The sequence below is a fragment of the Myxine glutinosa genome, chromosome 14, assembly GCF_964187855.1.
Source record: "Myxine glutinosa chromosome 14, kmMyxGlut1.1, whole genome shotgun sequence".
In the NCBI taxonomy this organism is placed as follows: domain Eukaryota; kingdom Metazoa; phylum Chordata; class Myxini; order Myxiniformes; family Myxinidae; genus Myxine; species Myxine glutinosa.
This window is the reverse complement of record NC_136274.1, coordinates 87256027-87278526: the sequence shown is the minus strand read 5'-3', so window position 1 is coordinate 87278526 and position 22500 is coordinate 87256027. Positions and strand designations below refer to the sequence as shown.

The 22500-nt window shown below is 49.2% G+C and overlaps 1 protein-coding gene across 2 annotated transcripts in view; it reads left to right on the top strand.

Annotated features, from left to right (window-relative positions):
* LOC137439973 (uncharacterized) overlaps nt 1-22500 on the top strand; it is a 148948-nt gene that overhangs the window by 4021 nt on the left and 122427 nt on the right. The window contains exons 2-3 of one of the 2 annotated variants that reach the window (XM_068136295.2): nt 12310-12333; nt 15640-15678. In XM_068136295.2, the coding sequence (XP_067992396.2) occupies nt 12310-12333; nt 15640-15678 (63 nt within the window). The remainder of the gene's footprint in view (nt 1-12309; nt 12334-15639; nt 15679-22500) is intronic. The other variant, XM_068136297.2, reaches the window with a different exon arrangement.

The window sequence follows — 22500 nt, the reverse complement described above, 5'->3', positions numbered from 1 at the left end:
GCGGCTCCACACGAGGTCGACTCGAACCACAGTCCTCGTCCTCGCTCAGGATCCCCGAACCGCTCCCGCAAAATGGCGTTCGGCGCTCGCTCAGGATCTCTGATCCTCCCGCTCAGGATCTCCGATCTCAGGATCCACGAACTGCCTCTCAACTTGCTCAGGATCTGCGATCTCTGCTCAACTCAACTCGGGCTCTGAACTGCACCGTGCTGCTCAACTCAACTCAGGCTCTCTCTCGCTCAGGATGCCTGAACCACGCTACCAGGAATCCAACTGCTCGGGATCAACTCTCCTCGTATCAACTGCGCACTGGCATTCGGCAACTCAACTCGGGCTTTCTCTCGCTCAGGATCTCTGAACTGCGCTACCAGGAATCCAACTGCGAACGACCACGGATCTGACCTGCGCACTCAGTTCCACACGCTCTTCTTTATAGCCTCGGCCGGTGACGTCAGCCCTGGCGCGCTGCCAACAAATCAGTGTCTTCCACCGACTCTCCGGCCCGCCAGGGCGCACGCCCACCACGCCACCCCCACTCCCGTGGTGTTATAGCACGTGCTATTCGAGGTGGATAGGCCTCTCGGAGGTGTAAATGGTGGCGGCCATGTGGCGGTGTCCTGGCCTGATTTATTCCTAGGTCATGTCAGGGGGGAGGGCGTTATTTAGTGTTGTACTAAGGGATCCGTCGGAATGTCTATGTAGTGTGCGGTGCCAAAAGGGACAGAGGTTTGGCTAACCAGGTGAGGACACACAGGGACGCTACTCTTTAATCCCTACTCTACTTAACACATGAACCTCCTGGTAGATTCACAATTATACATCTTAACCGACAAAACGCCTACACATTAACTTATTACAGGGTAGTTTTCCTTACCGCGACACCTCGAAGCATGTTACCCATTCAGCTCTATTCTGCTCTACATATCACTACCCGCCAGAGAACAATATCATACATGTAAAGGAGAGTATGTACAAGCATTCCCACTGATACATGTTAATATCATATATGTAAAGGAGTATGTACAAGCATTCTCACTGATGCATGTTCATATCATATATGTAAAGGAGTGTGGACAAGCATTCTCACTGATGCATGTTAATATCATACATGTAAAGGAGTATGTTCAAGAATTCTCACTGATGCATGTTAATATCATATATGTAAGGGAGAGTGTTTCCAAGCATTCCCACCTATACATGTTAATATAATATATGTAAAGGAGTGTGTACAAGCATTCCCACTGATAAATGTTAAGATTGTCGTGTGACTATCCTCTGGTGAACACTGCAGGGTGACACAGATGACCAAGCGAGCTTGACACTCCGAGACGTTCAATTCAATAACGCACCTTCGTTACACGCGAGGGAAAGGGGGATGACGAACTTACCTGGACGGCTCAACTGACGTCCTCGACCCTGCAATAAATCGACTCGCACGACACGGAATTTCAAATGTACAAAATTACCGGATTTATTAAAGACTATGCCGGTCACAAAATAAAACACGGCCAAATAAAACTATAATTCCGAATCGGAGCGCTCCCAGACACTTGATTACAACACAAGGGATAAAAAAAACTGGAAAATAAATACGTGTAGTTTGTGGCACTTGGCTCAAATCGGCTGGTGTATTTCGTCAGGAATCGTCAAAGATCGTCTGAGGCCTTGGCAGGAAAATGCGTGCGTTGGCACGAACTAGGCCTCGCGAAGTGTCCACTCACTCCTGGCTTCGCCGAGAGCACAGCGAGCAGGGGGCGCCCGTCCACTCGTCATTGTTGCGTGGGAAACCACTGTCGTGAAAATCAACCACAGACACGACTTGTCCCTTGGGTAGGTTTAATATCATTTAGATCTGTGGTAACATCCTGTGAAATACATTCATGCAATAGACATCAGAATCGGAGTATTATATGGGCAATGTCCGATATCAATAGGCAAAGCAAAACAAGTGCAGCATATAGGGGCGTACATACCATTCAAACTACAGGACTATATGTCACAGTAAGTGTCGCTGGAGTGGCCTTGCACCGCGGTTGTCCCGGGTCTTACAGACGCCCCTTTAGTGGGATAAGTGAGCACTCCTGGGTTCACCTTCAGTATAATTTCACTACAACCACAGTTCTTGGTCCGCAGTTACTACTCCTCACGATCACTATCAAGATGTCGGAACACGACCGTTCGTGATCAATCTCCCTTGCGCAAGAAGACAAAATGCGACCGTTCGCTATGGGATCCAGAACGAGAAGAGAAAATGTCTGCCGTTCCAATTATTTTGTACTTGAGGCTCTGACATCATCTCACGACGTCTCTATCTCTGCTCCTATCAGTGAGTCCCATCTCAGCAGTCTTTTTGCCAATCAATTTCCGGACCAATCACTGCTATTCGGGGTGTGGCTCATGGCCCTGCCTGTGCCTATCTGCTCACCAAGTCAGTGTAATCAGCGGTAGTGCTTGATGCTTGGTTTCCGGTTTGGTTTTTAATTGGTGTGGTTAATGGCCGTTTTCTTTTTAGGTGGGTGTGGTGCGGTGTCATGAGGAACACAGGAAAAAATTAGAGGCAATTACATACAGGGGATTAGTTTACCCATAATCCCTTGCTAATTAACAAACCCCACCCCTCTCATGGGGATGAAGATGCAAGCTCTTCCACGACATCCAGTCTACACAAATTTCCTACTTATTACATTGGGTTTCTTCTTCGCCTAACGACAGTCGGAGCACACTAATCCTAATACTCTACCTGGCTCTAAGCCCTAAGGTAATCATTGCCTACCCCCCTACAAACGTAACAATATCATGTATGTAAAAGCATTCCCACTGGTGCATGTTATTTCATACCTCTAAAGAAGAGTGTGTACAAGCATTCCCACTCATCTTACTATAATTCACCAAATGTCCGTCCATCTGTCTGTCTGTGCGTTCGAAGGTACCGTAAAAACTGCTGAACCGATCGCAACGATATTTTGGGTGGGTAATCCTGGGATCTCGAGGAGTAAAATAGGCTATTTAATTCTCCCAATTTCAGCTTTGGTCTCCAGCATTCTCATGTTTGGACTCCCGCATAACATTCGCGTTCGCATAACGTTCATTGTGACGATGTTGTTTTCCCGGGTGCCGCACAAACGGCTGCACCGATCGGACTCGGTGACCTCGGACAAAGACCTTTTATAAGGACACGGGTTGAATCCCTGCTTGAGAGAATTCCAACCCCCTCCCCGCCATCATGGCCATCTCTCCAACTCACAACTCCACCAGATATGCGGAAAGGACGACCCAAAACCAATTATCTTCTTTTCTATTCGTATATAAGCATCATTAAAAGTAAATAATGACCTCGGCGAAAGTTCAAACGTAGGTCAGTTTATATAGGCCACGGGTAGTTTATAAGGACACGGATATCCACGGATCGTTTATAAGGACACGGGTTGAATCTCTACATGAGAGAATTCCACAAAGCTATTTGGGCTAACAGATCGCTGTCTCCATCGATCTTACCATGGCCGTAACAGCTATCGGCTCAATATCATTTTAACTGTTGATTTGGTAGTTTTTACAATGAAGGAAACATTATCAATGTTGTTAAAAGTTTATTTTGTGATTAATATGTGATTGGAGATATGTTGTTTGGAATGAAAAAAGAGACATTGAGTTCAAGTGAATGACGACATGCCGTGATGGTTTCTACATTCTGGGCGTGAACTTCGCGGATCGCCATAATATGCAGATTCGCCACGGACCCAGGATCGATGTTTCTATGCGTGAACGTACCCGTTTGTTTGCGAACGGGTACGTTTTTCATGGAAGTCATTCACGAACTTGCTGTCCATGTCTGACGTGCGACTGAAGGTGCTACAGGAATGTGGAATTTTTGGGTTTCATGCTTTGGCATTCGCCGTATCTGCATTGTCTGTTTGCTTCTGGCCTCCCACCCATGCATAGCACGGGTATCTCACAAGGAATCATTCCCTTGGATTCTCGCAGCCACCAACCCTAATGATACATAGCAGGGTCTTACAGCCACCATCCATATTGGTGCTCATCGTCACTGCGATGCGAAGTTTTTTTTTTGGTTGTTTTTTGTTGTTTTTTTTTGTATACAAGATCGAGGCTCGTGAAAGAGCTAACATTAATCACACAAAACGACAAACCGACACACAAAACACAAAAAACAAGGGGAGCGGCAGACAAGATGGGGAGAGAGGGGGAAGGACACAACACAACATTTGAGAGCAGGGACATCAGGAGGATTTGGGGGGAGGTGGGAGAGGAATAAAACATATGAACACTGCAAGGACTCTGGGGTGAATTACCGGGGGTAGAAAAGATCAAGGTTTTCGATGGGGGGAAGATAAGAGATGGTGGTGAACAGCTGTTTTAAAGACCTGGAGGGAGGAGTGGGATTGAAGGGAGTGGGGGAGTTTGTTCCAGAGGCGGGAGAAAAGGGGAATGAAAGAGTGAAGGTGAGCAGAGAGCCTAGACTTTGGCAGTTTAACCATAAGAGGGTTGCAGGCAGATCTTGTGCGACCTGAAGGAATATTGGGGGGACAGAGCACAGAGAGAGCTGGGGGAGCAAGGCCGGAGAGGAGTCGGTAGAAGACAGAAAGACCACCAACCTGCCTGCGGTGAGTGAGGGAAAGGCCCTCGGAGTTGACTACATCGCAGGAGATTCCAATGATTCTGAAAGCTTTGGCCTCAACAGCGTGAAGCCGAGCAAGGTGTGAGGCAGGAGCACCAGCCCAGAGGGGGGAACAGTATTCCATTGAGCTGCGGATGAAAGTCTTGTATGTGGTGAGGAGCTCAGGTGTGCCAAGGAAGGACTTCGCACGACGGAGGATGCCCAGTCGGCGACTGGCTTTGGAGGCCAGCTTGGAAATGTGGTTTTCCCAAGAAAGATCATGGCAGATAGTGAGACCCAAAAGCTTGAGCGACAGAACTTCTTGGAGAGGATTGTTGAGAAAGTAGATGGGAGGGTTGTCCAGTCGGTCCTTTCGGAGAGACATTGTAAGAGTGTGAGATTTGTCAGGATTGAAAGACATGTTCCACTTGTTTGACCAGTCTGTGATTTTGTCCAGGTCTGCAGAGAGTGAGGAGGCTGCAGACTGCCGATCTGAGGGATGAGGAATGGAGCGGCAGATAGTGGAGTCATCAGCAAAGAGATAGAGAGGATTTTCCAGAGAGTCGGAGAGATCATTGATGAAGACCAGAAATAGCACAGGGCCCAGAACACTACCTTGGGGAACTCCAGCCAGAACAGGAAGGGAAGATGAGAGAAATCCCTTCAGGGCCACACGTTGCCTACGACCAGAGAGGAAATCCACAAGCCATGAGTGGAGATTTCCCTGAATACCATAGGAGGTGAGTTTGGTGAGCAGAGCTGGGTGCCAGACCGTATCGAAGGCACGTGATATGTCAAGTGAGACATCTCTGATTTCCTGTTTGGCATTGAGGACCTCCATCCATTGTTGAGACAGCACAAGCAACATGTCCAGAGTAGAATGACCTGGTCTGAATCCAAATTGATGATCAGAGATCAAGCCACTGGAGAAGAGGAAGGATTTGATATCCGAAGCAATGATGGATTCCATGACTTTGCTGATAATTGGGAGCAGGCTGATTGGTCTGTAGTTGCAAGGATCTGTTTTTGCACCTTTGTTGTGTAAAGCGGTAATGTTTGCTGATTTCCAAGATGCTGGCAGATGACCTTGAGCAAAAGAGAGGGTCAAAAGAACAGAGAGAGGGTGAGATAGAGCGGCAGAGCAGGATTTTAGGACCCGAGGGCTGATGCCATCTGGTCCAGTTGCAGAATCAGAGTCGAGGTTTGATAAAAACTTCTCCACCTTGTCAGGAGAGAAGGACACAGAGTCCAGGAGCAGTTGGGTTCGACTAGGAAAGGTGGGAACAGAGAGAGATGGGTTTGGGACACAAGATTTTGAGGCAAACACAGAGTTGAGGCATTCGGCTTTGTCACGTGCGGTGTCAACTGTGTAGCCATTTGAGGTAAGGGAGGGGATGGAGGGGGAACAAACACCAGAAACGGATTTGACCAGACGCCACCAGGATTTGGAGGAAGGAGACAGGTTTGAGAGTTCAATCTTGAGTGTGGAGAGATAGTGCTTCCTGGCACCCCTGAGGGTAGAAACACACTTGTTTCGAGCTTGGTGGAAGGAACTGAGATTGCCTTCAGTTGGATTTGCCTTCCAAGACGCAAAGGCAAGTTGTTTCAGGGCAACTGCCTCACCACAAGATTCAGTGTACCATGGATGGGAGGAAGGGTAAGACAACTGAAGACGAGATGGGATAAATCTGTGCATGAGAGAGAGCAGTTTGCTTTGGAAGATTTCCCAGGAAGAATTGATGTCAGAGGCATTAGAGATGGGAGACCAGTCCAGTTGATTGATGGCTGCTTGCAGACCGTGCCAGTCGGCCTGAGTGAAATGCCAGACTCGTCGGCGCTGAGGAGGCTCTCTGAGAATGGCCAGTGAGATATCCACTTTAACAAGCACATGATCAGAAGAACCGATTGGAGCAGAAGAAGAGCAGCATACATTTGCAGGGAACTTAGTCATAACCAAGTCCAGAAGAGAAGATACTCCATTGACTGGGATCCGGGTCGGGAAATTGACAGATTGTGTCAGTCCCAACGAGTCGCAAAAGTCCTTTGCTGAGGTGCCATGGCTGGTGAGAGATGAACCCACACCCAGCCAGCTGGCATGATGGCAGTTGAAATCGCCACATATGAGGAAGAGAGAGTTTGGATGAGTTGATAGAAGTTGGTCCATGTTGTCCGACAGAGAAATGTAAATGGAGTCATCACTGTTTGGAGGACGGTACAGAACACATATGAACAAAAGGTGGGAGCGGAGAGGAAGCCGTAGCCAGAGGTACTCCTGTGGGTGGGGTGGAGAGAGGGCAGTGCAGGGAGAGTGAGGAAGAGAGTTTTTGATAAAGATAGCCACCCCACCACCAGGCCGAGGCTCAGGTCTATCGTACCGGAGGAGGGAGTAACCAGGAAGAGATATTAAGGAATCAGAGACATCTTGAAGGAGGAAAGTTTCTGTTAAGCAGATTAAGTCTGGATTTTCAGAACCAACCTGAATGGAGAGATCAATCAGGTTTGAGCGAAGGCCCCGGATGTTTGAGGTCCATACCGTTAGTGAGGAGAGAGGGGGAGCATCGGGTGCAGGACAGGGGAAGGGAGGGGTAGGGTCAGATGAAGGGTGAGAGGGGGATGTAGGAAGAGCAGTTGATAGTGTGTCCGAGATTACAGAAGAGTTACAAGAAAGGGAAGGATGAGGAGGACGAAAGGTTTGATGGTGATGGAATGAGGCACAGTGAGAGTTTGTTTGAGGGGGGGCAGAGGAAAGTAGAAGGTTGGGGGAGGAGGAGGTATGACATAGAAGGGAGACGAAGTGGGGAGGAGGCAGCTTTGAGAAGGAGGTGGGTGGAGGGAGAATTTAGGAGGGATGGTTGGGGGGGAGATTTGAAGGGGAGGGGCAAGGGGGGAGTTTAGAAAGTGGATGATTAATGAAAGATGAACATATATAACAAATTGGGTTTGTTGTGATTTTCAAGTTAGCGATTCGTTTAAGAACGATGGAGGAGGGATGGAATAAATGAGAATTTAGAGCATGGAGTGATTTGGAATCATAAGAGATTGAATATTTTTTTGAAATGGAATGAGTTGAAGAGGAAATTGAAAGGAGCCTTTTAAATAAGAAGAAAAACAGCGTTGTAATAAACCACTGAATAAAACACTGGAGGGGATAGTTGAAACATATTTAAACAGAACTGTGAAGAACAATCTTATATTCACAAAAATACCAATGGGGAGAGGAAGCCTAGAGCGACGACCACGAGTCACTTGAACAGGGCAAAAGGTGGAAGGCAAGGGGAAAATGGGGGCGGGGCGAGACAGCGCACGTGGGCAGAGGCAAAAGCACACGAGGAGAAAGGGAAATAAAAGTTTTTTTTTGTTTGTTTTTGGGGGGGGTGGGGGTTACAACGTAAGACAAATAGTAGATGTTTGGTGAAGATTGGTGGAGAAGGGGAAATCAAAAAAGCTAGCAAAACAGCGAAGGAAGGAACAACCTTCGATGGGGGAAGCCTGAGGCTGCAAGGCCTTGCTCGCGACACGGCAAACAAGCGATTAATTTATGAAAGATAAACACCGAGAAACTTCTAAGGGGGACACTATAAGTTCACACACTGAACGATAAATACAGTTTCGACAAAATACAATTGTGAACAGACTTAACTTTGAAAAACGTGGAGACCGTGTGGACCGTCGAAAACCCCTGCCACCATCTCCAAGATCTCGCGAGATCTCCCAAGTTATGTTGTATCGCCATTATATATGACGGTACCCGCCCTAAGGGCGGGATTTCAATTTGGCGGTGCGATTTATATAACCATCCGTTAAATATCACACGCAAATCATCAAAATCTAAACAGTATTTTTAGAAGTATATCTTACTAATATGAATCTTACTATAATTCACCAAATGTCCGTCCGTCCATCTGTCTGTCTGTCCGTTCGAAGGTACCGTAAAAATTGCTGAACCGATCGCAACGATATTTTGTGTGGGTAATCCTGGGATCTCCAGGAGTAAAATAGGCTATTTCGTTTTTCCAATTTCAGCTTTGGTCTCCAGCATTCTCAGGTTTGGACTCCCGAATAACATTCGCGTTCGCATAACGTTCATTGTGACGATGTTTTCATTGTGACGATGTTGTTTTCCCGGGTGCCGCACAAACGGCTGCACCGATCGCTGCACGGCTGCACCAATCGGACTCAGTGACCTCGGGCAAAGACCTTTTATAAGGACATGGGTTGAATCCCTGCTTGAGAGAATTATAACCCCCTCCTCGCCATCACAGCCATCTCTCCAACTCACAATCCCACGAGATATGCGGAATGGCCGACCCAAAACCAATTATCTTCTTTTCGATTCGTATATAAACATCATTAAAAGTAAATAATGGCCTCGGCCAAAGTTCAAATGACGTGAGTTTAATCTCTGCATGAGAGAATTCCACATAGCTATTTGGGTGGTGTATACGCTAACAGATCGCTGTCTCCATCGATCTGGCCAAGGCCGTAACAGCTATCGGCTCAAAATCCTTTTAACTGTTGATTTGGAAGTTTTTACAATGAAGGAAACACGTATCGGGAGTACATACGACATCGGGAGGACTAACTGCATGCGTCAGCAGTATCAAGCTAAATCTCTCATGGCGGATCTGAAGAGCGGAATGCTTGGAGAAGTGGTGGTCTACTTCGGTGTGAAGGAGGATCAGAAACGTGGACTCCCACACTGCCACATCCTGCTGATACTTGCTCCGCATGACGTTATTTTCCCGGGTGCCGCACAAACGGCTGCACCGATCGAGATTTAACGGATGTTTATATAAATCGTTTAAAAGAAAAAAAGCCTTCAATTTCTGAAATTTAGCCTTTTCATTTGGGCCTCCCAATTGAAGCCCCGCCCATAGGGCGGGTACCGTTGCTAGTACATGTTAATATCATACATGCAAGGGAGAGTGTGTAAAAGCATTCCCACTGGTACATGTTCATATCATACATGTAAGAGAGAGTGTGAACAATCATTCCCACTGACAGATGGTAATGTCCTTGTATATGTAAGGTGGAGTATGTACAATTGGACAAGCCCCTCCCCCTGAGATGTGGTCATGTGATTATACATGGAAGGTAAACAATATAAAGTGTGTACCTCCTTTCCATGCTGATGTCCTTGTATGTGTAATGTGGTAACCGGATTTGAATAGGTGTCCAAACGTGTGGAATTGCATCCCTCCTCCAGTCCCATTAACCTCCAGTCCCATTAACCTCCAGTCCAATCCCAAAAACGACTTATGAGCTGCAACCCTCATTACCTCCAACCTTGTCGTCCACACCCGTCCTCCGTTACCCGCCCTCGGTCGTCGTCCGCGCCCGCTCTTCGTCCTCCGCGCCCGCTCTTCGTCCTCTGCACCTGCTCTCCGTCGTCCGCACCCACTCTCCGCCGTCCGCACCCGCCCTCCGTCCTCTGTTACCCGCCTTTGGTTGTCGTCCGCACCCGCTCTTCGTACTCCGCACCCGCTCTTCGTACTCCGCACCCGCTCTTCGTACTCCGCACCCGCTCTTCGTACTCCGCACCCGCTCTCCGTCGTCCGCACCCGCTCTCCGTCGTCCGCACCCGCTCTCCGTCGTCCGCACCCCTCTCTGTCGTCCGCACCCCTCTCCGTCGTCCGCACCCGCTCTCCGTCATCCGCACCCGCTCTCCGTCATCCGCACCCGCTCTCCGTCATCCGCACCCGCTCTCCGTCGTCCGCACCCTCTCTCCGTCGTCCGCACCCTCTATCCGTCGTCCGCACCCTCTCTCCGTCGTCCGCACCCGCTCTCCGTCGTCCGGACCGGCCCTCCGTCGTCCGGACCGGCCCTCCGTCGTCCGGACCGGCCCTCCGTCGTCCGGACCGGCCCTCCGTCATCCGGACCGGCCCTCCGTCGTCCGGACCGGCCCTCCGTCTTCCGGACCGGCTCTCCGCCATCCGGACTGGCTCTCCGCCGTCCGGACCCACTTTCCGTCGTCCGCACCCGCCCTCCGTGCTCTGTTACCCGCCCTCTGTCGTCGTCCGCACCCGCTCTTAGTACTCCACACCCATCCTCCGTCGTCCGCACCTGCCCTTCTTCCTCCGTTACCCACCCTCGGTCATCGTCCGCACCCGCTCTCCGTCGTCCGCATCTGCTCTCCGTCTTCTGCACCCATCCTCCGTCGTCCGCACCCATCCTCCGTCGTCCACACCCACTCTCCACCATCCTTCGTTATCCGCCCTCCGTTGTCGTCCGCACCCGCTCTCCGTCGTCCGCACCCGCTCTCCGTCGTCCGCACCCGCTCTCCGTCGTCCGCACCCGCTCTCAGTCGTCCGGACCCGCTCTCAGTCGTCCGGACCCGCTCTCAGTCGTCCGGACCCGCTCTCAGTCGTCTGGACCCGCTCTCAGTCGTCCGGACCCGCTCTCCGTCGTCCGCACCCGCTCTCCGTCGTCCGCACCCGCTCTCCGTCGTCCGCATCTGCTCTCCGTCGTCCGCACCCGCTCTTCGTCTTCTGCACCCATCCTCCGTCGTCCGGACCGGCCCTCCGTCGTCCGGACCGGCCCTCCGTCGTCCGCACCCACTCTCCGTCGTCCGCACCCACCCTCCGTCCTCCGTTATCCGCCCTCGGTGGTCGTCCGCACCCGCTCTCAGGCGTCCGGACCCGCTCTCCATCGTCCGCACCCACTCTCCGTCGTCTGCACCCACCCTCCGTCCTCCGTTACCCACGCTCCGTCGTCGTCCGCACCCGATCTTCGTCTTCCTCACCCACCCTCATTCCTTAATTTTTCTTCCTTTTCTTTGATTTGATTTATTTTTCATTTGCTGCCCTCCCTTTACGCTCTTCGTTTCTGTAGAAGACCCTTTTTGAAGCCGTATTAAGATGTTGGAAAAGACTGAAGTCGAAGGTCCATGTTTTGAGCGCAATTGGATATTGTGTTGAAAAAGAGGTCTCCAGGTTTTAACAACCCCTGTAACTTTTTCAATCTCAGAAGTATTTTGGATTTTAATACATGAAACTGGTTTTGTTGTCCCCCGTCGCACCGCGGAGCGAAAGGGGGACTATGGTTTTATATTACCCTTCCGTCCGTGTGCGCGTCCGTCCGTGCGTGCGGACGTGCGTGCATAAGCGAAGGACCGAATTCTAATCTGGTGTGTGGGTGTATCTCGGCATAAGGAAGAACGCTATTGAAAATTGGGTCGCCACGTCAAAATCCAAGATGGCCGCCGCCATGTATGTCTGAACCTTGTGAGCGGAATATCTTGAAAAATAAATGAACCACTAACTTTTAATCTGGTGTGTGGGTGTATCCAGGCATAAGGAAGAACGCTATTGAAAATTGGGTCGCCACGTGAAAATCCAAGATGGCCGCCACCATATATATGTCTGAACGTTGTGAGCGAAATATCTTGAAAAATAAACGAACTACTCACTTCTAATCTGGTGTGTGGGTGTATCTCGGCATAAGGAAGATCGCTCTTGAAAATTGGGTCGCCACGTCAAAATCCAAGATGGCCGCCTTGCGTCTTCCACTTTGTCAACTCACATCACTTCACCGACGGGGGACCTAGGCGTAACGCTTGTTTAGAAAGAGTTGGTGTAATAAAACTGTTGTTTCATTTGCACGTTTCTTAAGAAACACCACAACAAGCCTTGATAAATGAAACTGAAGACCTTTTTAGACGAAGTTGTCTCTGATAATGTTTGTTCTTGTTGCAGTGCAAGCTGATGCACAAGGAGCAGGTACGTGAATACCGGCACCGAGGAATTGTGTGAAATTGTGATGGAATAAACGTATCGGGGGCAGATCCTCCCTAAAGCCCTTCCCTTGTAAAGGGATCGTTGTTTTTATCGGTATCAACGTGTACATAACCGAAGATGTGGTCTTGGAATGTGGGATCACCCGATATTCCTGAGACCACAACGCAGCGTTTCACATGGAGCTGATTTGTGCCATTCCGTTGATGGATGCTTTATGAATCATTTGTCATCAGAGATGATTGTTTGCTCCGAACCATTCCTTAACCAAGAAGTGCAATATGGTATCCCAAATATCAGATATCCGGAGTCCCTATCATTCTGTTTGAATTCGGTGTTTTCAAGACTCAAGAACATTATTTTGACCTGGGAAATCCTCCAGGTTATGCAAGAGACGTCATGTGTGTTGGAAAAGAAAGCAATTTGTTCTGAATGATCCAGATCGTCGAGACTATGAAGGTAAATGTTCACCTGATGGCAAAACCGCAATTCTGATCGAAGGGGTCAATTCCATGTCAAACTTTGTTCAAAACTCAGAGACATTGATTTGTTTCATTATATGCAATGTTTGCTTTTCATTCAATTGGAATTTCTGACAAGGCAATAATTAAAAGAAACGTATTTTAATAAAACTTTTTTAATTAGAGAAATTATTTTCAAGTGTATTGGAGCGTTCTTTTCTATGCTGGATTTCGAATGGTGTTTAGAATTTATGACAAAAAGAACGCCCACAAAAAATGTTCCCCTCACTGCTCAGAAAATTAGATTTTTCAGTACAATGCAAATTTTTGGGCAACCCCCAACCTAAAATCATGGATCCCTGCCTGCCCCCCAACATAAAATCATGGATCCCTGCCTGCCCCCCGAACCTAAAATCATGGATCCCTGCCTGCCCCCCGAACCTAAAATCATGGATCCCTGCCTGCCCCCCGAACCTAAAATCATGGATCCCTGTCTGCCTCCCGACCCTAAAATCATGAATCAGTCTGCCCCCCGAACCTAAAATCATGGATCCCTGCCTGCCCCCCTCACCTCAAATCATGGATCCCTGCCTGCCTCACAAACCTAAAATCATGGATCCCTGCCTGCCCCCCCGAATCTGAAACCATGGATCCCTGCCTGTCCCCCGAATCTGAAGCCATGGATCCCTGCCTGTCCCCCAAACCTAAAATCATGGATACCTGCCTGCCCCCCGAATCTGAAACCATGGATCCCTGCCTGTCCCCCGAACCTAAAATCATGGATCCCTGCCTGCCCCCGAACCTAAAATCATGGATCCCTGCCTGCCCCCGAACCTAAAATCATGGATCCCTGCCTGCCCCCCAAACCTAAAATCATGGACCCCTGCCTGCCCCCGATCCTCAAATCATGGATCCCTGCCTGCCCCTGAACCTAAAATCATGGATCCCTGCCTGCCCCCGAGCCTCAAATCATGGATCCCTGCCTGCCCCCGATCCTCAAATCATGGATCCCTGCCTGCCCCCGAACCTAAAATCATGGATCCCTGCCTGCCCCTGAACCTAAAATCATGGATCCCTGCCTGCCCCCGAACCTAAAATCATGGATCCCTGCCTGCCCCCCGATCCTCAAATCATGGATCCCTGCCTGCCCCCCGAACCTAAAATCATGGATTCATGCCTGCCCCCCGAACCTCAAATCATGGCTCCCTGCCTGCCCCCCAAAACTAAAATCATGGATCCCTGCCTGCCCCCCAACCTAAAATCATGGATCCCTGCCTGCCCCCCGAACCTAAAATCATGGATCCCTGCCTGCCCCCCGAACCTAAAATCATGGATCCCTGCCTGCCCCCCGAACCTAAAATCGTGGATCCCTGCCTGCCCCCCTCACCTCAAATCATGGATCCCTGCCTGCCTCACAAACCTAAAATCATGGATCCCTGCCTGCCCCCCCGAATCTGAAACCATGGATCCCTGCCTGTCCCCCGAATCTGAAACCATGGATCCCTGCCTGTCCCCCAAACCTAAAATCATGGATACCTGCCTGCCCCCCGAATCTGAAACCATGGATCCCTGCCTGTCCCCCGAACCTAAAATAATGGATCCCTGCCTGCCCCCGAACCTAAAATCATGGATCCCTGCCTGCCCCCGAACCTAAAATCATGGATCCCTGCCTGCCCCCCAAACCTAAAATCATGGACCCCTGCCTGCCCCCGATCCTCAAATCATGGATCCCTGCCTGCCCCCCGAACCTAAAATCATGGATCCCTGCCTGCCCCCGAACCTAAAATCATGGATCCCTGCCTGCCCTTGAACCTAAAATCATGGATCCCTGCCTGCCCCCGAACCTAAAATCATGGATCCCTGCCTGCCCCCCGATCCTCAAATCATGGATCCCTGCCTGCCCCCCGAACCTAAAATCATGGATCCCTGTCTGCCCCCCGAACCTAAAATCATGGATCCCTGCCTGCCCCCGAACCTCAAATCATGGATTCATGCCTGCCTCCCGAACCTAAAATCATGGATTCATGCCTGCCCCCCGAACCTCAAATCATGGCTCCCTGCCTGCCCCCCAAAACTAAAATCATGGATCCCTGCCTGCCCCCCAAACCTGAAATGATGGATCCCTGCCTGCCCCCCGAACCTAAAATCATGGATCCCTGCCTGACCCCGAACCTCAAATCATGGATCCATGCCTGCCCCCCAAACCTCAAATCATGGATCCCTGTCTGTCCCGCGAACCTCAAATCATGGATCCCTGCCTGCCCCCGAGCCTCAAATCATGGATCCCTGCCTGCCCCCGAGCCTCAAATCATGGATCCCTGCCTGCCCCCCGAACCTCCAATCATGGACCTGTGCCTGACCCCCTAACCCTAAAATCAAAGATCCATGCCTGCCCCCTTAACCTAAAACCATGGATCTCTGCCTGCCTCCCGAACCTAATATCATGGATCCCTGTCTGCCCCGCAAACCTAAAATCATGGATCCCTGCCTGCCCCTTTAACCTAAAATCATGGATCCCTGCGTGCCCCCCGAACCTAATATCATGGATCCCTGTCTGCCCCCCGAACCTAAAATCATGGATCCCTGTCTGCCCCGCGAACCTAAAATCATGGATCTCTGCCTGCCCCTTAACCTAAAATAATGGACCTGTACCTGCCCCCTAACCGAAAATCATAGATGTGTGCCTTCCCCCCTAACCTTAAAAATCATGAATCCTGGTTTAATATCCATAATAATGGTCTCTCATTTCATGTCCGCCATGATGGACTCTCCTTTCATGTCCCATGGCTGCCCGTTATGTGAACCATTTGTCGTGTTTGTCTCGTTGCAGATTTTGATGATGATGATCTTCTTGATCTGGTGAAACCAGGTATGTGATGACCTCTCCAACTACCTGGTTAAGATACAACAAGCAGCTGTCATTTTTTTTCTTCAATCTGATTGGTGATTCTTATTTTGAGCATACATATTTAATTATCCACATAGTCAGGTGATCACTGTTGTGCAACATCTGTAATTACCTCCGAAGGTGAGCGGAGCTTATCTTTTCACCCCAGTCTGTTTCTTTGTCCGTTTGTTTGTCTGTGCACAGGACGTCTCATAAATTGTGGACCGATTCGGACGGAATTTGGTGGACAGGTTGGTGTGCAACAAGGACGAAATGATTAGATTTTGATGATAATCCGGATCCAGGTGTTTTAAAATTTTAAACTGATTCTTCACCATTGAGAGATTGGGGCAAAAATGAAATATAGCATTTTTTTGTTTGTTTTTTTTTGGGTTTTTTTGTATACCGAGTCGAGGCTCGTGAAAGAGCTAACATTTATTTCACAAACAAATCAACCAGACAAACAAAATATACAAAAAGAGGGAGCGGAAGACAAGATGGGGAGAGAAGGGGAAGCACACAACCACAACATTTGAGAGCAGGGAGAAGTGTGGGAGGGAGAGGGCTTGGGGGCAGGAGGCGTGGGAGGGGGAGGGGGGGAGGGGGCGGAGAGGTATAAAACACAAGGGGACCGAAATTAGCGGGGGTAGAAAAGATCAAGGTTTTGGATGGGGGAGGATAAGAGATGGTGGTGAACAGCTGTTTTAAAGACCTGGAGGGTGGAGTGGGATTGAAGAGAGTGAGGGACTTTGTTCCAGAGGCGGGAGAAAAGAGGAATGAAGGAGTGAAGGTGAGCAGAAAGTCTTGATTTTGGCAGTTTAACCATAAGAGGGTTGCAGGCAGATCTTGTGTGACCTGTAGGAATATTTGGGGGACAGAGCCCAGAGAGGGCTGGGGGGGCAAGGCCAGAGAGGAGTCGGTAGAAGACGGAACCAACCTGCCTGCGGTAAGTGAGTGAAAGGCCTTTGGAGTTAGCTTCATCGCGGGAGATTCCAATGATTCTGAACGCTTTGGTTTCAACAGCGTGAAGACGGGCTAGGTGTGAGGCAGGAGCACCAGCCCAGAGGGGAGACCAGTATTCCATAGAGCTGCGGATGAAAGCCTTGTATGTGGTGAGGAGCTCAGGTGTGCCAAGGAAGGACTTCGCACGACGGAGGATGCCCAGTCGGCGACTGGCTTTGGAGGCCAGATTTGAAATGTGGTTTTCCCAGGAAAGATCATGGCAAATAGTGAGACCCAAAAGCTTGAGTGACAGAACTTCTTGGAGAGGATTATTCAGAAAGTGGATGGGAGGGTTTTCCAGTCGGTCTTTTCGGAAAGACATCGTAAGAGTGTAAGATTTATCAGGATTGAAAGACATGTTCCATTTGTTTGCCCAGTCTGTGATTTTGTCCAGGTCTGCAGAGAGTGAGGAGGCTGCAGACTGCCGATCTGAGGGATGAGGAATGGAGCGACAGAGAGTAGAGTCGTCAGCAAAGAGATAGAGAGGATTTTCAAGAGAGTCAGAGAGATCATTGATGAAGACCAGAAAAAGCACAGCGCACAGAACACGACCTTGGGGAACTCCAGCCTGAACAGGAAGAGGAGATGAGAGAAACCCATTCAGGGCCACACGTTGACTACGACCAGAGAGGAAGTCCGCCAGCCATGCGTGGAGATTTCCATGGATACCAAAGGAGGAGAGTTTGGTGAGCAGAGCTGGGTGCCAGACCATATCGAAGGCACGTGAAATGTCAAGGGAGACAGCTCTAATTTCCTGTTTGGCGTTGAGGACCTCCATCCATTGTTGAGAAAGCAGAAGCAGCATGTCCAGAGTAGAGTGACCAGGTCTGAAACCAAATTGATGATCAGAGATCAAGCCATTGGAGAAGAGGAAAGATTTCATATCTGAAGTAATGATGGATTCCATGACTTTGCTGATAATTGGGAGAAGGCTGATTGGTCTGTAGTTGCTGGGATCTGTTTTTGCACTTTTTTTGTGCAAAGCGGTGATGTTGGCTGATTTCCAAGCAGATGGCAGTTGACCTTGAGCAAAAGAGAGGGTGAAGAGAACAGAAAGAGGGAGTGAAAGAGCGGAAGAACATGATTTTAGGACCCGTGGGCTGATGCCGTCAGGACCAGTTGCAGAATCAGAGTCGAGGGTTGACAGAAACTTTTCCACCTTGTCAGGAGGAAAGGACACAGAGTCCAAGAGCAGCTGGGTACGACTGGGTATGGTGGGTACAGAGAGGGATGGGTTTGGGACACAAGATTTAGAGGCAAACACAGAGTTGAGGCATTCAGCTTTTTCACGTGCGGAGTCAGCCGTTTGAGGTGAGGGAGGTGAGGGAGGTGAGGGAGGGGATGGAGGGGGAACAAACACCAGAAACAGATTTGACCAGACGTCACCAGGATTTGGAAGAGGGAGACAGATAAGAGAGTTCAGTCTTGAGAACGGTGAGATATTGTTTCCTGGCTCTCCTGAGGGTGGACACACACTTGTTTCGGGCTTTGTGAAAGGAAATGAGATTTCCTTCCGTTGGATTTGCTTTCCAGGAGACGAAAGCAAGTTGTTTCAGGGCAACAGCCTCACCACAAGATTCCGTGTACCCTGGACGGGAGGAAGGGTATGACAACTGAAGACGAGATGGGATAAATCTGTGCATGAGAGAGAGCAATTTACTTTGAAAGAATTCCCAGGACGAGTTGATGTCAGAGGCGGTAGAGATGGGAGACCAGTCCAGTTGATTGATGGCTGCTTGAAGACCGTGCCAGTTGGCCTGAGTGAAATGCCAGACTCGTCGACGCTGAGGAGGCTCTCTGAGAATGGTCAGAGAGATGTCCACTTTGACAAGCACATGATCAGATGAGCCGATTGGAGCAGAAGAAGAACTGCAGACATTTTCAGGGAAGTTTGTCATAACCAAATCCAGAAGAGAAGATGCTCCGTTGACTGAGATCCGGGTCGGGAAATTGACAGATTGTGTCAGTCCCAGTGAGTCACAGAAGTCCTTTGCTGAAGAGCCATGGCTGGTGAGAGAGGTACCCACACCCAGCCAACTGGCATGGTTACAATTGAAATCACCACATATGAGGAAGAGAGGGTTGGGATGGGTAGATAGAAGTTGGTCCATATTATCAGACAGCGAGATGTAGATGGAGTCATCGCTGTTTGGTGGACGGTACAACACACATATGAACAAAAGGTGGGAGCGAAGGGGAAGCCGTAGCCAAAGGTATTCCTGGGGGTGAGGTGGAGACCTATAAGCCGATTTCATTTCGCTGCAGGTCCGCATGCACATAACACCTGTCATTGGGTACAAAACGTAAACTGTTCAGTCCAGTGGCATATATATATATATATATATATATATATATATATATATATATATATATATGTATGTATATATATGTATGTATATATATATATGTATGTATATATATATATATATGTATGTATATATATATATGTATGTATGTATATATATATATATATATATATATATATATATATATATATATATATATATATATATATATATATATATATATATATATATGTATGTGTATATATATATATATATATGTATGTATATATATATATATATATATATATATATATATATATATTTAGGTGAATGTATGTAAATTACCATTCAGGTTGCTTATCCGTGTGTATTATATTAAGGGTTGTTGTGATGGGAGGGTCAGGAGCCCTTCGGAACCAGTGGCCGGAAACGGAAGTGGCCGGAAACGGGAGAAGAAAAGACACGAGGAGAGTAAAGGACGGTGCTTCTTCTTCCTCGCCCCGCGACGACGAGAAGGTGGAATCGACCTTACGCTGCGCGGAAAACGCGCCGTTGCGAAACGTCTGGCGAGAGGAGTTACCTGGGCGGTAAATACCTTTGGACACGTCCAGTCACTGTGAGTTCGTGCACGAAACCAAGCGTCCGGGACAGTTTGCCCCGTCTACAAAGACGCGTACGGGTCCGCACGTTGGGCCTCGCTCGCGTCGGAAGCCGCGCTGGGTTTTGCCCCGTCTACAAAGACGCGTACGGGTCCGCACGTTGGGCCTCGCTCGCGTCGGAAGCCGCGCTGGGTTTTTGCCCATCTACAAGGACGCGTAAGAGTCGCACTTGGGGCCTCGCGCACGTTGGACGCCGCGCTGGGTTTGCCCCGTGGCTTGGCAAGGAGGTGCGCTGCAGCCGCGGCCCCAGTCCGAGACGGCACGTTTAGAGCACGTCCGCCCGGGGCTCGTTCAACCGCCCGTGTGCGGAGAGGAGAGACATTGACCACGGAGGGAGTCAGGAGTGGGGCTCACGTGAGGAATGTATAAGATTAAGATGGCCATCTTAGAGTTTGTGTAGATGAGTTCACATGGTTGTAATATTGATTGTGCATTGTTGAGGGTTGTTGATTGCTCAGTGAATATATTATTGATTATTCCGGATCCTTGGTGTGGGGTTTCTTCTTGACCGGAATTCATATTGATTGCGTTACGAAAGCGTATAAACCATATATCTTTCTGGCGGGGTCCCTCCCACGGTCCGGGGGTCACCAAGACCAGGTAGTTACCGGGAGGACCACGTAACAGAATTGGGGGCTCGTCCAAATTACGATTTGCAGTTTCGCAATTGGGTCTACGTCCGGGATCTAAAAGTGTATAAAATAATAAAATAATAATATTTTTGGTAATTAAAATTTATTAATTAATTATTAATTGGTAATATTTTTTTTTGAGAAATTGGGGAAAGTCTTGAGGTGAAGGTTAACAGGTGTTAACGATAGGCACCATGGCGTTTGTGGCACAGAACTTTGGGGTAACCCCGAGTGAGGCACAGTTCCGAGCGTTGCTAAAGTCGGATCTCTTGAAATTGGCCAAACATTTTAACTTGGAGGTCCGAACTAATTTGAGGAAGGCAGAGTTGCAGGCCACGGTGATACAATCTATGGTGGGATTAGGAACATGGGACGAGTTAGCCTGGGAGTGGCTACCCGAAGAACCAGAAGACGTGGAGCTCCGGAAACTGGAGTTGCAATTACGGAGCCAGGAACGGATCAAAGAAGAAGAAAGGAAAGCAGAAGAGAGAAGAGAAGAGAAGCAAGCAGAGGAAAGGAGAGTGGAACGAGAACTCCAGGAAAGGTTAGCAGAAGAAGAAAGGAAAGCAGAAAAGGAAAGAGCAGAAGAAGAAAGGAAAGCAGAAAAGGAAAGAGCAGAAGAAGAAAGGAAAGCAGAAAAGGAAAGAGCAGAAGAAGAAAGGAAAGCAGAAAAGGAAAGAGCAGAAGAAGAAAGGAAAGCAGAGGAGAGGAGAGAAGAGAAACAAGCAGAGGAAAGGAGAGTGGAAAGAGAACTCCAGGAAAGAAGAGAAAAGGAACAAGCAGAGGAAAGGAGAGCTGCAAGGGACCTCGAAGCAGAGGAGAGAAAAGCGGAAAGGGAATTAAAGGAACGTGACATGCAGCTTCAGCAAGAAATCAAAATCAAGGAGCTGGAGTTAATGAGAGAACGGGGAGAGGCACCACCCTTGCTGACGGGGTCGACACCTAACCAGAAAACCTGGGATGTGGGCAGACATGTGAGGCTGGTTCCACCGTTCAGTGAAAAAGAAGTCGCGAAATTTTTTCCACACTTTGAGAAAGTGGCTCGACAATTAAACTGGCCGGAGGAGGCATGGACCATACTCGTGCAAAGTGTGCTGGTGGGGAAAGCTCAGGAAATTTATTCGGCGCTACCAATGGACCAATGTGCAGATTATGAGGTACTGAAGAAGCACATCCTCAAAGCCTATGAGTTGGTTCCGGAAGCTTACAGGCAAAAATTCAGGAATGCCAGGAAGAGGGAGAGTGAGACCCATGTGGAGTTTGCCAGAGTGAAAGAAAACATGTTTGATCGGTGGTGTGAGTCAAAAGGAGTCGGGAAAGACTTCGAAACATTGCGGGACTTGATCCTGGTGGAGGAATTCCAGCAGTGTGTCCACGAGGACATCAAAGTGTACCTGCAGGAAAAGAAGGTACCAAAGTTGTGGGACGCAGCCACCATGGCAGATGATTATGCCTTAACCCACCGAATAGGGGTCCACGAACCTAACTCCTCGCCTAGATCTCCGCAGGGGAGGTGGGGAACAGCAGGTGCGGAGAACGACCATACATGGCGGCGGCCTCGAGATGATTATGGGGACAACTATGATACCCCACCGGTTCGAAATCAGAGGGATGCGGGCCCAAGACAAACTTATAGTTCGGGGGGCCCGAGGCAGACCCCGAGTTTTTCCTCCGGGCCTACTTGCGCGTTTTGCAAAAAACCTGGACACTTGATGTCCAGTTGTTACCTCATGAAAAGGGACAACCCAGAGCGGAGTCCGACTATTACAACTCCGAATGCGATGGCTAGCGTAAGAAATCGCCATCAAGAGGGTTACCAACCATTTATTTCCGAGGGGTTTGTGTCACTGGATGGAGCCTCGACTAACCGGAGACCGGTTAGGATATTGAGAGACACAGGGGCCCATCAATCTTTAATGCTTGAAGGCATTTTGCCATGGTCCGAGGAGACGGCAACGGGGGATAGTGTTCGTTTACAGGGGATCGGGGGCGGTGTTAGTGCTCCCCTTCAGGTCATCCAGTTGGAGTCCGATTTGGTGTCAGGACCGGTCACCGTCGGTTTACAAGCCACGTTTCCTGTAGAGGGTGTATCTGTGGTTCTCGGGAATGATTTGGCCGGGGGTCAAGTTTATGGTAACCTGAGGGTTGATAAAGAGCCCAGCAGGGAAAATAACACCACACCAGCTCGGGATGGTGACAAAAGTGCCAAGTTATTTGTAGGGGGAC